Source organism: Puntigrus tetrazona, chromosome 14 (genome assembly GCF_018831695.1).
Source record: "Puntigrus tetrazona isolate hp1 chromosome 14, ASM1883169v1, whole genome shotgun sequence".
Lineage (NCBI taxonomy): Eukaryota > Metazoa > Chordata > Actinopteri > Cypriniformes > Cyprinidae > Puntigrus > Puntigrus tetrazona.
Genome location: NC_056712.1, coordinates 14,697,582 through 14,713,860, shown reverse-complemented (window position 1 = coordinate 14,713,860; position 16,279 = coordinate 14,697,582). Strand labels below are relative to the sequence as shown.

Below are 16,279 nucleotides of genomic sequence, written 5' to 3'. Positions count from 1 at the left end.
GCAGTGGTTCCTAACCTGACAAGTGCACATATTATACACTTAATGATATATCATTAAAAAAAGGCCCTTTTGCTGATGCATTAAAAACACTTTTATATAAGAGAAAGTGTCTATGTAACATCTGTACAAAGTCAATTAAGTAAAACCTGTACAGCATATCTTGAATTTGAAAAAATGTTTCGTGTATATATTTTATTACAATTATAAGATGGTGATTAGACAATAAACTAAACTTTTAAAAATAACTTCGTACAAAATTATCAACAGAAAAATGTTCACAATACATTTCAGGAGATACATTTTTGTTCATAAATTGACAATTCACAGATAAATTACATAAAAAGCATGAACAAGTATATATATATATATATCTACAAATGCATTTTAGGATGTAAGGTGGCACTTAGTACAAAAAATTCAGGGAATGAGAGGGTAATATGCTTTATAAATAATAGGTTTGCACATTTTATCCCTCATTTCTGACACTGGCTCAGGTTACACACTGCTGTGGCTTTTGAAGGATTGAGGATGTGTGAGTGGATCACATAAAGTAGCTCTCCAGACCTCTGTCTTTAAAGGGACTTAGCTGGGAGGGTAGTATTGATTGTACTGGTTCCATGGGTTCTGGTAGCTGCCATAACCTCCATACTGTTGCTGATGAGACACAGGGACAATATTTGCATACAATACAGGTTTAATAATAAACGAAAATTCTTTGCATTTAATCTTTTAAAGCTTTAAATGCCCTCTGTTGGGGAAATGAAGTGCTTTGGCAATACAACGTAAATGTGCCATTCAATCCATTACCTGGTACCAGCTGCCATAACTTCCATACGACCCACTCGTGTCTCCACCCATCATAGAGGGAGGTGGTGTTGTCATGGGAACGTGAGGCATTGTGGGTGGAGCCGTCTGTTGCACCGTCAATGCAGACGAATCATCCATTTTGCTCATCTTTTCTGGATCATCATTATCGCTACAGGAAAAACAAACGCACAAAGCGTAAAAAAGCTTTCACAAAATGAAAGTAGATCTTCGTGTGTGTTTTTTGAGCTCACCCATTCTCTGCTTGCCTCTTTGCATCATGTTCCTTCAGCAGCTTCTGGTGCTCCTCATACATGCTCAACACACTGATAATATACAAGAAAAAGCTAACAACTTAGTAATAATAACACAATTGTAATTTAACATGGTTAAACAAGTTTTAGAACTTGTGCTGAAGCTACCCAGAATGGTTTGAATTAATTCTGACCTCTGTACTGTGGTCCCAAAGTCCTCAGCGAACTGTAAGCCACGTTGGGAGAAAAGGATTTTGGTCTTTGGGGAGAGAGGAGCAGCAAGGGCTTTGGCCACACACTGTAGAACAGCACCTCCGTTAGCCCGCAGGTCACCTGACATCTCCAGCTCCAGAAGGTTCTGATACAACCTACCGTTATCCTAATGATCCGAATCCAAGAATAATCAAATATTGGTATTGTGGTGCATCATATTGTGATCATTTTCTGTAATACCACTCAAACGTTCGATAAAAATACAGTAATAATATTTTCTTTATATTTTAATATTCAGATTTTCAACAGCCATTACTCCAGTGTCACACCATCCTTTAGAGATAATTTCTTCTCTTTATTATTAATGCTGAAAATAGTTATGTTCAATGTTCCCTCTAAGGTGTGAAGTAAAATGCAGCACACAGGACAGAGGAGGCAAAAATGAGTTATATTAATGTGCAAACTCACGGGGATGTTAAGGTATCTTAAAAGAATTCACTTGTTCATTTTGCTTGGAAATATTTATTTAAAATATGTTTATTATATTTTTATAAGCCTAATAAATAATTGACAGAAAAAAGGGAATTCATGAGCAATAACCAGTATTTTTGTGGAAACAGTGATTCTTTAATAAACAGAAAGTCCAAAAGAACTACTTATTTAAAACAGGAAAAAAATTACATTATAAATGTTTTTACTCTTAATTATGCTCAATTTAATGTATCTTTGCTGAAGCAACACATTTCCTTTATCTTACTGATTAAACCAAGCCAGAATTACGGTAATGTGTATAATATGTCAAATGTTTTACCGGACTCAGCTCTATGGCTTCCTGTAGAACAGTGCGGGCCCTGGAAGGACTCTTGCACAGCTTGTGAAGAAAGCGAGCCAGCTTTATGGAGAAGAAGGCATGAAGTTGTGGATTGTCTTTACTCTTCTCCACAGTCTCCTTCAGCAGTGCCTCCGCTGCAACCAAATGTCCTGTTCTCCGCTCCAGACCCACTCTTCTCAGACGCACCGCGGCCAAACCAGGCACTGTCATCTCAAGCGATCCTAGAATGCGCTGTGCCTCTGTTATATTACCTATGAGAGGGAAAAGAAATCATGAGAGAATGTAATCTGTTCTGCAGTAGCTGAGACAAGTCCACATTTCAATTAAACATGTTTAAGATTTTATGCTAAGTCTATTCTTTCCATGCTTAATTTACTGTCTTACCATGTTTTTCCTCAAACGATGCCCAGTGAAGGTGGATGCTGTGTTTGTACGGAAGATGGATTTCACAAGCTCTGCGGTACACTTCACGCACCTCCCCCAGCCCGTGTGGTGCCAGGTAAAGCACATACTGTAACACACATAAACAGCTTATAAACTGCAATAAAATGGCAGCAATATTATAAAAGAAATCATCATGATCTTAAATATCAGGTTGTTGGATCCCCCTTCTATACTTACTTTATTCCAGAATTCCTCATAGAGCGCACAAGCAATGAGACAGCGTTCAAACAGAATCAGTACCCTCTTGTGCCCAGCTACACACTCTTGTACTGAGCCTTCATGGCCCTCCACAGCCGCCCCTTCAGCATTCAGTGCTGCTGTTTCAGCTTCTGCGATCTCCCAGTCCAGATAGCTCTGCCACGCTTTCAGCTGGGCTCTGTCCAGAGGCTTCACATGGAAATAAGGCCTTTTAATCTGGGGGGAAAAAAGCAGAGAAGGAATCAAGAAAGAAAGAGGAAGGTAAACTGACAGAAAGACTTCATACGTAAACCATAAATAGCTCAAGTTTGGGTCAGAATTTTTTTTTTTGATAAGTCTCTTTATTCGCTTAAAAATATTAAGATTTAAAATAACATTTTATTTTGAGTAAGTAATATTTTAGTGTAAAATGTTTTTTACAGGGGTTTATTCATGTATTCTATCATTTTAGATTGATTTAACATCTTTGCTAAATACAAGTATTGATTTCTCTCCCAAAGAATGTATATATGATTTATTTTTATATATATATAACATCTGTGTTTCCTTAACGTCTGTGAAGCATCTTTCTGACTCTTACAGCATCTTCAAAGTTCCATCTCTTCCTGACTTCTGTTTCATTGTGTTGGTACAATTCCTCTCTGCTGATCATCAGGAGCTCCTGCATCTTCTGCACTGCTTCTTCCTGCATAAAAACATGTTAAAAGATTCAAATGATGATATCTAGAGTGCTGTATTACATCAACTGCAGAAAACCTTCTATTACAGCTGAAAAAGTAAGTTACCGAGTCCTTTCCATTGTCTGCAGACTCTTCCTCCCCAGGCGGCCTCTCTTCTTCTTCAGCGCTGATATCAGAGCTCTCTTTTTTGGCTTGAATCTGGCTCTGTTTGTACTCATTCCTCACCTTACCGTACTCCTCAGGGGACAGGACGTCCTGAGGTGGGTGGGAGGTTAGATGAGTTTTCAGTCTGACAAAAGAGACAGAAATTCAGAGAACATCAGCCTTGTTCAGTGTAAGGGTCATCATGATTTTTATGGACTCTGAAAGCAAAAGAATTTTTGTGATATTTTGGTGATCTGGATTTGATGTGTTTAACTGCAGGTGTTTGACAGTTTACCAATTAGGCTTTTGTTGATGCATTCAGCTGCATCTAAATATAAAGGGGGAAAGAGATCACAGAATATGAGCGTGAGAAGAAATGGTAACAAATTCTCACAAATCCATGCGCGTGTGAGTGGTATGTGGATTATGTGCCTCAAATCTGAGGAGTTGTGCGAGGAAAAAATAATGTTAACGCTTATAACATGTGATCTATGAGAATAGCATACTTTTCGTAATGTGTGTTGTAGAGCTGAGTAGGGACCCTCAGTACTTGGTCGTAGACGCCGGTCATGAAATTCAGGTTGCCCTGCTCTTTCTCCCACTCAGCGTACAGATCCCACAGCCTGTCTGAATGGAAGTCCCATCCAGCGGCTGCAACGGCCTCCTCAAACACACTGAGGAGAGGACAGGACATTTCTTTTAATGTTACATAGGTCATTGAAATGTTGTTTTATGGAATGTTACCCGTCAGTTACATAAAAACGCAGCAATTAGCAAACAACAACTGTCCAATAACTTCTAGGTAGACAAAAGTCCCGCCCCACATTTTTTCTGGTTTGACATGCCATACGACTTGGATATACATCATAACAGGGATACAAAAGACAACCAGCTTCCTTTAGATAAGTTTTAACGAAAGTCTGGAATACACTCAAAAATCAACACATCTGAACAGGAATTTAAAACATATGGCTTTATATACTTGCCGACTTGTAAAGCAAAACAGAACATCCTACACTAAATGACTGAGGATAACAGACTACCACACTTTCTAAACACGACAAACTAATGCAGACACATGTACCTCATTGCCAGGAGATGCATGATGAAAACAAAGTGCATTGTAAAATGTATTTAAAATATCAGTCATGTTTGATATCCTCAGACAGCACAAATTCATAGCCTGTGTGACAACTAGTGTCAACTTGTACAGTCTGTAAATGAGAGAAATAATCGGAGTAAAAATTATGATGTCTTAATTTTGTTAAAGAGAATAACTGTATTGGAAAAGGTATTAAAACGGAGGGGAGCTGACCCGAAGATTTTCATGTCAGTATTCACCCTCATGTTGTTCTTAACCCACAAAACCTTCATTCATCAATTCATATTTGCAACACAAAGTAAGATATTTTTGATATTTAAGGTATTTCCTACCACAGTCAAAGTCCAGAAAGGTAGTAAGAACGTTGTTAAAATAATCTGAGGGGTGAGAACCAGAAGTTGTAAGTGACATTTCAGCAAATTTACAGGAGGGCCAAAACTAAAATTGACCATACTTTGATATAACTTCCTACACTGATTTTAACTATGACAAAAGAATTGACCACTCATGGCTGACGTTATACTTATATACCTTTGCTAGTTAAAATAGCTCATTCAGAGCTTTGATATATACTCCCATTTCACCCAAAATATCACTTACACTCTTCTGGTTCTCATCCCTCAGATCCAATCCAATTCATGTGACATCAGTGGTTCAACTGTCATTTTATAAAGCTACAAAAATACTTTTTGTGCACAAAGAAAACTAAAATTACAACTTCATTCAACAATTCTGCCTTTCTGGACCTTGATCGTGACATGACACTTGCTATCTTTGAAGGGTCAGAGAGCTCTTGGGCTTCATCCGAAATCTCTTAATTAGTGTTACAAAGATCAATTGCAGGGTTGGAACAACATGAAGGTGAATAATTAATAACAGAATTTAAATGTTCAGGTAAACTATCCCTTTAAAATGCTAAATAGCATTAAACTTTCCTTTTCTCTTTGCTTGTTGTAAAAACAACCAGCTCAATTTGTTTCTGGTCAGATAGAGCTTTGAAAAAGACACAACTAATGTTCCTCAATAAATTCTGCCTATATACTCATGACGTATTTCCTACCTCTTGCTCTTCACTCGCATCAGAGCCAACTCACTTTCAGACAAAATCTGCTACTTTTCAGGAGAGGAAGAATACTAGTAACACATTGGCTCTAGCAATATCATAGAACAAAAATGGAAGGTGAAACTGCATCCTGGAAAAAAAAGGGCTGCAAGTTAGTGAGTGGTACCTGCGGATGCGCTGTGTTGACTCAGGCAGGTTCATGTTGAGCGTTCCCAGCAGCAGGTTGATGTAGTGGATCCAGAGATCAACACTGAGAGGTATTGCCTTTAAACCTTGTTCACACACCTGTCAAAGGAACCAAATACAGCGTCACATATTCGCCGCCATATTATGTACAAATCATTTTTAAATATTACAAAATTACAGAAAAGTGAATACAATACTAAGCCAGATAATTTTGTGTTTTGGCATTGTTCCTGTTCTTTTGTAATTGACTGAAATGTTGATCTCTGCATGTTCTCACCTCTTCCGCCTTATCGACGTGACCGGCCCGTCTCTCAAGATCCGCAAACTTTTTCCAGTAACCGTAACACAGAGGATACCTCAGCAGAAAAGCATTTAGGGCTTGACGGCAAGCTCTCATGTGCCCCTGCAATACATAGTGAAAAATGTAAAACCAACTAACATTTTGGTTTCGCCCCAGTAACGAAACACTGCTATCCGTTTACAACACATTCACCTCTTGTTCACAATACTGCAGGAGGTCAGTCCAGCTGTTGAAATCTTGAGGATTATCGCTGGTAAGTTTCCAAAGTCTCTGGAAGTCGGCGGGCATGTCTCCCTCTTCCTCCTCTTCTCCTTCTGCTGTGTAGGATGCTGTCGGGATGCCAGTGTCTCCTCCATCCGCTGACGCCTGATCATCTGACCTGGGAAGGTCTGCAACCTCAGGCTCATAAAGCTCTGTCACTGAAGCGATGCATTTGATTAAACAGACAGCAGTTTAATTCATTTTCCTTAATTAAGCAATGATGTACAATATAGCTGTGAGAATAGTTCACCCTAGTCAATTTGATTTCATTACTTATTTTAAATATGAAGGCTTAGTCTGCAATTTAATCTATCTTCGTAATAAATTTAACAAATTACATATATATAAATGCTCGTTTAAATCAATAAAGCAATGGTTATTTAGATCGCTAGCTGTATTATAAAGACGCGCTCTTGTAATAACTGATGCATAAAGCGTTTAAGAAATGAATTCGCCAAACTATTCACGCATGCTTAAAAACTCGTATTTTATTATGTAACTTTTAAAGGGAAACCTGAAGGGTTTGTGTGTTCCCTTTTACCCAGGTCCTCTTCGCCTTCCGCCGCCATTATCGACCACACAACAAATGACGCACTTAATGTGCGACCCTTGCTCCACCGTCGCAGTAAATTGTCGAGAACAAGGTATATAAAGTGATCCGCTGCTGTACGATCCATAAAATCTCAAAGAGAAAATTAAATAGTGATCGGAAATGACATTTTAAATATTTAAGAAAAACAGTCTGGAGCTACTTTCGGCGTAAAACAATTCAAAAGCTATTTTTCGGTATTATTGCTTAAAACCATTTAATTTACATTGGTACTTTTAAATGGAATAAGCAACTACCATACAATTGTGTAGCTACGACTTAAATCAAAATGTTATTTTAATATTTTGAACGAATGCGCTGCCATACAGATAAGGCAAAACAAACAAATGCAGTTGGGAATGTACAGTAATTTTTATTACCATCTCAATTGAACTCTCAATCACAGTAGACATTACGTTTCGCCTCAAATTTTCAGAGCTTTCAGGGTCACCCTCAAAAAAATGGAATGAAACAAAGTGGAAAATCAGAGCAGTAGTGCAAGATGGTCAAACTGGAATATACACAAAGCTCTCCTTCACGAGACATTTAGTTCAGTCGTTTTCACACGATAGCCATAAATTTATAGTGGATGACAAAAATAATTTCACAATTCATCATCTTCCCCATCACAGTAGATTAGACTGGAATAATTATAAGTGCCTGACTGTTTCATTCTGGCTCAAAAAATAAATCCCCCTACCTATCCCAAAAATAGTATATTTAAGTGCTCTAGAAAACAAAAATGTAAGCAAAAAGACAAAATAAACTCAAATATTTAGTAGGTTATGCCCCTGTAAAACAATCCAATCCCATGATCCCACATTAAATTAACTAACTAGGCCATAAGCAAATAGAGCTTAGTAGTTTCCAGTGAAGACCTTTAAAACTGAACTCTAAAACCCTTCAGTGTGCTCATGGTTAAACCAATTTTACAGCTTTTAACATAGAAGACCAACAATTGATTTGTGAACCTGCCGTTTTCTTTTATGTAAAAAGAGCCAATCTATTTGTTAAAGACCAATTCACTTCAGTAATGACCGGGTTTTCACTGTGCTCTTAGGGTTTAAATACAACTAACACTTTTATCTGCCCTGAAATTATTTAAATCCACTGCATGATTCAGTAATTCTGACTTTAATACTACTTTTCACGACACAAAATTAAAAACAAAGCTTTTGACTTTTGAATGACATTACTACATTTAAAATGGAAAGCGTTTACTGTCTGACCCTGCCAGTTGGATCTGTTTACTTTTAGCACTGAGAAATACCTGACCCACTTTACCACTTGTTCGCTTCTGAATTTGTAAGTGCTCAATGTGTTTATGAATTAATAGTGAAATGTTTAACTGATGAATTTTTCCAAGTGATTTTTTTTTTTTTTTTTTTAAGATCTCATGTCATCTGGTCCTGGGCGCTATAGAAATCCAATGAGTTACTGCAGCTGCAGGGTCCAGTCAGCCCCAGCATTCATCCCAGGTTTACGGAGGGTTAGCACTGACATGGACGTGTCAAACTCAAAGTCCACAGGGGTTTCTTTGCCTGTTTGAGAGATCACGAGAAGATCAGCATACCACACAGTCTCAGACATTGATGTCACTTTTGTTAAAATACAAGACATTACAAAAATTACAATGTTCAGCGGAACCGATTAAATTTCTTACCATCCATTTTTAGAAGAACCTTGCTTGGCTTGCTAGCGCCCAAAATGAGAACTTTTTCAATCCATGACGAGGTTAAGAAATTACAGTCTGGACACAGGTTGCTGAGATGAAGCAAAGTACAAAGTGAGTCAAAACTACTTATACAGAATTGAATCAAAAAAAATGTCTGGACAATGAAACATAAGTGAAGGGCAGATTAATAGCTTTACCTGGAGGAGAGAGCATTGTTGGCAAAGGTGAGGCTACGGTGAATAAATTCTTTCTTTGTACCATAGTTAAAAGTATGGCCATCATCAATGTAGAGCTCGCCCTCAGCAAATTTCTAAAAAGTGTGAAAGAGAGAGAAAAAAAAAAAAAAAAAAAAAAAAAAAAAGTTAAATTACTCATACATACATACATACATAAAATCATTTGTTTTAATAAACAGAAAGAACTAGTTCTTCACCTTAGGGCTAAGAGCCGCATACAAGGTGTATGGGTCATTTTCCATACAGGCAGAAGACCGCCGAACTCTGTCCTTCCGAGGGATGATAGAGCCACCACGCTGGAACACTGGGATCTTAAAAAAATGAATGAATGAATAAATAAATAAAACCAAAATATAAAACAGATTTTCTTGAATAAGTAGGGACTCTTACAGAGCTTAGAGTGACTGGGATGTAGAGATTCTGTGCACCATTGTGTTTTTGAAAGGTGTGGACATCATACCAAACCTGGAAATAGGAAGAGACAACAGTGTGAGTTAATCTTATATAATATGCAACATGTGACATACATTTGCGTTCATTTTCACATCAAGTAATTTTGTGACGTGGACAAAAATAAAATATTTTTAAGCTTTAAACTTTTGTCATAGAACAATAAAGCTGGTGGTAAATCACCTCTCCAGCTCCAGGCAGATAGGCTGTGACTCCACGAGATCCTTCTTCGGTGACTGGGTGAACCAACAAATCACTGCCTAAAAAAAAACAAAAAAAAAAACACCACACATGCAAAATGCATTATAAAATTACAGACTCACTGACATTAGACTTGATGTTCAATTTTTTCTGCCCTCACCAATCAGAAATTCATCATCAATGGTGAAAGTTGCAGTGTCCTTGGGATAATCAACCCAAAGAGGCCTAAGACACGGCAGAAAAGAAAAAGTGCATGCATGTAAAATGAAGCAGTGCTTATGACTATACAAACAAACAAGCTGCTCTGCGTGAAATTATGAACAATATCTTAAACAGAGATTCAAAGGGACTTCACTTACCTCATGACAGGCATTCCAGTCTTATGTGCTTGGTAGAACAGCTGGTACCAGTATGGCAGAAGAGCATAACGCTGTCGGATTACCTCCCGGATGAGCGCCGTGTTCTCCGGGCCAAAGAGCCAGGGTTCCCTGCGTGTGGTGTCTAGGTGAGCATGAGCACGGAAGAAAGGTTGATACGCACCCGTCTGATACCAACGAACCAGAAGTTCAGTGCTGGGATTCTTAAAAAAGCCACCAACATCAGCTGTATGCAAGGAAAGAAATGATAATGATTGCAAAATATAGTCAGATAATGCACTACACCATTCATACAGTTTAAACTATGAAATTGTGATTATATGTGAAATAGTGCACAGATAATTACTGACCTCCACAAAACGAGACGCCCACAAGCCCAAGACTGAGACACATGGGAATAGAAATCTTGAGATGGTCCCACTCAGCTGCATTATCACCAGTCCAAATAGCACCTGATGAAAACATACAAAACATAAAATGTTTGTTTCACATAATATGTATGATAAAATGATCAAAAAGTCTTTGATTTCTGTGTGCAAAAACAACCACATGTGCTCACCATATCTCTGAGAACCAGCAAAAAAGGCTCTGGTGAGCACAAAAGGCCTTTCAGCTCCACCAGATCGCTGAGTCTGACCTTCAGCAGTGGCCATTTGCTGCAAAATAATACAAAAGAGAAAAATCAAACAGAATAACATTTAATGTGGAAGAATATTTAATGCATAAAGAATATTTAATACAAAATAACTGTAACCAATGTTATTTATGTGTGCCCCCCATTTTTCCATGCATCAGCTCCTCACCACATAAAGTCCATAGATATTGTGAATGTCTCTGTGCTCCCACTTTCCATGCAGTGCATCTTTGTGCATAGTGACCTCAGGCCCATTGAACACAGACGGCTCGTTCATGTCATTCCAAGTAAAAAGATTCTCCATTGAACCCTGAAACATGAAGAAACAAAGTTATGACAATGGGATTTGTTTGGCCATTTTCTGATTTTAACACTGTGTCCCCACATGTGATGTTTCACAGTTCCTAAATGCAAGTTTTGTGAACCTCAATTTTACAGTCGAAACCAATGATTGACAATATCCTTCTGCAATCTGGTGTACAGATGAGTAACTTTTTAAAAAATATAAGCACTGTACACCCTTTTGAAACGGTCATATGTAGAAAGGAAATGCAGCACGAAACATAAAAGCATCACCACATCCTGCCTTCACAGCTACAACATCTGCTGCAATAAGTTTGCAAATTACTAGAATTATTGAAGGAAATCAGGTTAACATTAGTTAACACTCTTTTTGGTTAAGAGCATTATGACATAACAGTTTCAGATCCTTCTCCTAGTTTAGAGCTTTCACTATGCCGAGATTGAGAGTTTTACCTCATACTGGTCATAGGCAAACATGCTAGCCCACCAGGCCCGCATTTCTGGTTTTGTAAAATCTGGGTAACCAGAGTTTCCTGTAATAAGAACAGAGATGCAGTTAAACTGCAATTCAAGCAACATTAAGCATCTTTACACAAACAAGGTGTTTGTCAAAGTTTTGGGTCAATCTTTTTAAAGAAATGATTACTTTTACTCAACATGGATGCATTAATATTAAGCAGCACAACTACAACAGATTTCCCACCTGGCCAGCACCAGCCTTCATAGTTCCTTCCATCTTTATTCTTAACATAGAAGTCTTTAGAAGTTATCTCATTGTGGATCTTGTAGCCACTATCAACCTTGATGTGGGGATCTACTATAGCCACCATCTATTAAAAACAAGATTATCAGCACAAAAGAATCCTTATGGAATGTTTGGAAGAAAATAATACCATACTGTAGGTCTACAATTACTGTGGCTGACCTTGCGTCTCTTGTCCATTAGGCCCTGAAGCATCTCTTTAGGCTGAGGGAACTTGTGGGGATCCCAGGTGAAGTAGCGCTTGCCATCTGCATGCTCAATATCAAGCCATATGAAATCATAAGGGATATCATGTTGATCAAAGCCTTGGTCCACTGATTTGACATCATCCTGGTCATTATAATTCCAGCGGCACTGGTGATAGCCCAGACTGGCGAGGGAAGGGAAAGACTGGGTGCCTAAAAAAACCCCCACAATATTTAGGATTCAAGTCTGAATATGATTTAGTGTAGTTTTGAGGTCATAGTTGGCATTTACCTGTGAGAGATGCATATTGTGAGAAGACATCTGATGGTTTGGGCCCGAGCATGATGAAGACATCAATGATACCACTCTCAGAGACCCAACGGACGTCTGTCTGTGGCTTCTCACTTGAACCTTGAACGAAGTCTAGCATCTTACCAAAGACAGTCTGAAAGAAAGACAACGGTAACAATGAAGTTATGAGTTTGACTTGAATTGCACAAGAAATTATAATATAGAGAAGCCTAGTGGTCCCTTACCTTTCCCGCTGTATTAGAACTGATGTCTACCCAGGTCTCAGCTGCATTAAGCCAAAAAATACCCATGGTCCTCTGAGTGTTATGAGCCAACATGACAGGTATGGATCCATATAAGGCCATAGGGTTATAGAGCTCATATTGAAACACATCTAGGTTATACAGCCTGTATGGATCACCACCACTAGAAAAAAGAAAAAAAGCTTGCTTACTGAGTTTAAAGGAGGTGTATTTAGATTTCTGTGTATCAAGATATATACACTCACTCTGTAGTTTTCAGTTTAAGGTTATCAGCATGCTCTGGAATACCGTATACATGTTCTACACCAGGCAAGGAGAAGTCTAAACTTATCGATGTGGGGCCTAAAGAAAATAATGAAAAATATTAACATTTCATTATTGTGGGATATTGTGTAACCAAAAAAAAAAAAAAAAAAAAAAAAAAAAAAAAACCTTCAAGAAGTGAAACACGTGAACAGCAATTTGAAAACTACACTTGTAAAATGATCTCATGGAAATGAAACTGATGCAGAAACGTACCATCGGGTTTGGTATCTGTATGAGATTTAAACGTCTCTTCCCACAGACCGTCTTCCTCTTTATCACTCTCTCCATCCTCTTCCTTTGTGTGGAGGGAAAAAAAAAATCTTATATTCCTTGAAACGGTTCTCAATGTGATGATTGTCAGGTCACACTTCTTTAGTTACTATATTACTTTCATACATATCAGTGTTACATAACCGCTACGTAAAGTTGCTAAACCAGATCAGGTACAGCAACCGGACATATTGGTTTTAACTGAAGACGTGGCAAGATGACACTGAATCAAGTTGTAGTATTATTTACCTGAACACACCCACAAATGCACAAAAACGGCCACTGACCTTCTCGCCTTCGTCTTGCTGCTGATCTCCATCTACACTCTCTTTAACCTCAGCACCATCTGGTTGTGCTTGCCTTTGATAAGTCACCCAACATAAACACAAAAGAGAGAATAACAATAGTTAGGCTTAGATAGTAATTGGTTTGCTTTCGTCGCTGACATTTACCAAATCTCCTCCACTCCGTAGCAAGCTATCTTACACTTTGTCCTGCTTACGAGAGAGGACAGGGAATTATTTCAACCTAAGCACATGTTTTTGACCACTTTTGGGGTGAACTATCCTTTTAAATCCTTGTAGTAAAAGCATTTTTATCAACTAAAATACCGTTCAAAAGTTGAGTCAATACAAAAATGAATCCTTTTAATACTTGTTTTGTCACGTGACACTGAAGACTGGAGGAATGGTTACCATCACAAGAATAAACAGCATTTTAAATCATTAAATTAGAAAACAGTTAATGTAATAATATTTTACAATATTACTGATTTCACCCTGACCCAAACTTTTGAAAGGAATGCATGGTATTTTTCTCAGCTTTCAAATAAAGCTCATTTTAGTAGAGAAAAGGTCAATACTCACGTGTCCTTGCGAAGACGCAGGTGCTCAAAGGCCAGCAGGCCACGAGAGTTGAGGGATAGCAGCACCTCTGGCCCCTCCATGATGTCCAGCCTAAATGGACGGGCGCTAACAATCAACCTTTGGCTCTCTGCTCCCAGAGACAACACAACACCATTATCATCCTTGGACAACACTGAGAGACTGACAGAGATAGAGAGAAACAAAGACAGACAGGGGAATCAGGTGCAAAAAATAAATCAGCAGAAACAAACCGAGGTTACTCAGAGGAACACAATAAATCATGCATGTGTTCGACTGTTCTCTGAATACCATCGTGCACTCTCAGATCAGAGACACACTCACGGCTCAGTAGGAGGCTCTGCTATGAGCACGTCTGGCACCTCAAAGCGCGGCTTCAGAGGTTTCAACTCATTTATTTTCACCCGCGTCATATTCCCCTGCAGTCTGTACAGCTCCAACAGCAAGTGCACCTGCAAACAGCAGTAGAGAAATCACTAAAATCAGCCAAATTTCCTGGCCTTTGAGAAGAGAAAACACCCCAAGACATGTAACAAGATATGCAGACTAACTACCGCATTTAGATTTCATATAAATGGGACCAGATAAAACACTGAAATATATTTTTTTTTTTTTTTTTTAAAGAGGTATCAAAGGAGAGCATGAAACGGACCTTGTTGTTGTCATTGATGAGCTGGAGGGTCAGTCGAGAGTCACTAAGCTCCAAAGTTTCCAGAAGAGCCCTGTATGGGGACTGACCCGGCTTGAGCGCCCGCTGACGTCTACAGACAAACAGACACAAAAACTATTGCATCTCTGGAGCCTTTACAGATGTGAGTCAAGAAGTGTCTTAACTAACAAAACAATAGTATACTGTGGATAATTAAATTTTTTTCATTTACTAATACAACTTTATCCTTCACAGGATCCTTAACATGCAATCCTAGTTGCACACTGTAGCGATTAACAGCAAAACTCTGACATACTTGCAGAAAGCACTCTGATCACAGGTTTTAAAGTTGCCCCGATCCACAGCAAAGGCGCTGCTGAAAAACAGAGACACACAGACTACAGACAGCAGCCCCATCCTGAAAAAAATACAAGAGGAAAAGGTTTGCATTAAAATAGGCTGGGTGGAGTAACAATAAGAGTCACTGCTGTGTTCACTTCTTTATTTCTCATGCTTGCATATCATTTTCTTCTTCTCTGTAATTACACCCACAGCCAAAAAACAAACAAACAGATAGGACAATAAAACTATTGCTAACAATCCAAAACAGATCAAAGTCCATTCACAAGACCTGGCAGAATTTGTATGCGAAGTAAACTTTCTTACTATGCTCATTTTTGCGGTTTTAAAGAGAAAATTAAATTAGGAGGAAAAAGAAATCACGAGCATCCACGATCCATGATTTAACAGCTTTTTATACTTACACAGCGAGTTATTTTTTATATTTGGGAGGGGAAAAAAAGAAGTTACACCTTGCACGTGACACAATCTGGTGCCATTCATTTAAAAAAGCAGCTGGGATGCATTAATGCGTAAAAAACAACAACGGCATAATTCAAAAAGCTGCATTTTCTCAGTAAACGTATATTTGTATAACCTCATTCGCCCCATAAAGCTTATTTCCTCCTTAATTAAAAATAGCGGTTCATTTTGGTATCAACTGCATGCTTTACGAAACCATCTGTAAACTCTTCAGATTTTATCTAGCATTGCACGCCGATCAATCAACTAATTGCAATCTCGACCGCAGAATTGCTTTTTTCACCCGCAGGATGACATGGAAAAGGCTGCAATGCATGCGCAAATAATCAACGCGAGATAAAAGATACTCGTGTTTACTGATTTACATCAACCATAAAGCTGTATAAAGACGTCGGGGTCTTAAATTTAAAGATGACTCGTCATAAGGCCGGCAATGGCTCACATCTACTATTCGTTTCCTCGTTCAACACCTGCCGCAGATTTACAGCCCAACTCTCTCGCGGGCAGCCCGTCGGTTAACTTGAAATCAATACAAGAGGACATTTTTTTAAAAACATTAACGACGAACTTGTATAATAGCTTAGTCTTTGTTTTACCTTTCAATGGAGATAACCGCCATCTTGGACACACAGCATTAAGCCCAGCCTCCCGGAGGTTGGTTGGTTAGCGTGTTTGCGCGAGCACTATTGGGTAACAACCGAATCCCTATAGACCGCACTTACCATGGAAACCTCCCCATCTGACATGTATGTTTGTGTACACGAGATAATAGTGCAATGAAACTATATTATATTATAGATAGGCAGGGATCATTCGGTACAGCTGTGGTTCGTTTCATGTTGATTGGATGATGAAAACTACATTTGACACACTAAGAGCATAAATGCCAATGGTTAAT

At 38.5% G+C, this 16,279-nt stretch overlaps 2 protein-coding genes across 5 annotated transcripts; both read right to left on the bottom strand.

Moving 5' to 3' along the window:
- Positions 1-160: 160 nt before the first annotated feature.
- On the bottom strand, positions 161-7,120 carry si:ch211-114c17.1 (pre-mRNA-processing factor 39). Of its 3 annotated transcripts, none has more exons than XM_043256815.1 (14): positions 6,997-7,120; positions 6,414-6,640; positions 6,198-6,323; positions 5,901-6,019; positions 4,076-4,243; positions 3,531-3,714; positions 3,326-3,430; positions 2,725-2,961; positions 2,488-2,614; positions 2,083-2,354; positions 1,253-1,437; positions 1,059-1,130; positions 808-976; positions 161-654 (listed from the first exon to the last, which is right to left on the bottom strand). In XM_043256815.1, exons 1-14 carry the CDS (start codon positions 7,049-7,051, stop codon positions 583-585), a joined length of 2,118 nt encoding a protein of 705 aa, XP_043112750.1. In that variant the 5' UTR covers positions 7,052-7,120; the 3' UTR covers positions 161-582. The 3 variants fall into 3 exon arrangements, with proteins under 3 accessions (XP_043112750.1, XP_043112751.1, XP_043112752.1); XM_043256816.1 differs by having other exon boundaries at positions 1,074-1,130; XM_043256817.1 differs by having other exon boundaries at positions 6,983-7,059.
- A 299-nt stretch (positions 7,121-7,419) lies between these two features.
- On the bottom strand, positions 7,420-16,124 carry ganabb (glucosidase II alpha subunit b). Of its 2 annotated transcripts, XM_043256814.1 has the most exons (25): positions 15,978-16,001; positions 15,824-15,900; positions 14,876-14,977; positions 14,563-14,671; positions 14,235-14,362; positions 13,893-14,072; positions 13,314-13,386; positions 12,970-13,051; positions 12,696-12,792; positions 12,433-12,613; positions 12,188-12,341; positions 11,873-12,108; positions 11,651-11,777; positions 11,401-11,480; positions 10,814-10,954; positions 10,570-10,666; positions 10,361-10,462; positions 9,993-10,236; positions 9,794-9,858; positions 9,616-9,692; positions 9,373-9,447; positions 9,180-9,293; positions 8,944-9,056; positions 8,735-8,835; positions 7,420-8,612 (listed from the first exon to the last, which is right to left on the bottom strand). In XM_043256814.1, coding segments are annotated over exons 2-25 (2,787 nt in total). In that variant the 5' UTR covers positions 15,826-15,900; positions 15,978-16,001; the 3' UTR covers positions 7,420-8,505. The 2 variants fall into 2 exon arrangements, with proteins under 2 accessions (XP_043112749.1, XP_043112748.1); XM_043256813.1 differs by lacking the exon at positions 15,824-15,900 and having other exon boundaries at positions 15,978-16,124.
- Between the last annotated feature and the right edge of the window lie 155 nt (positions 16,125-16,279).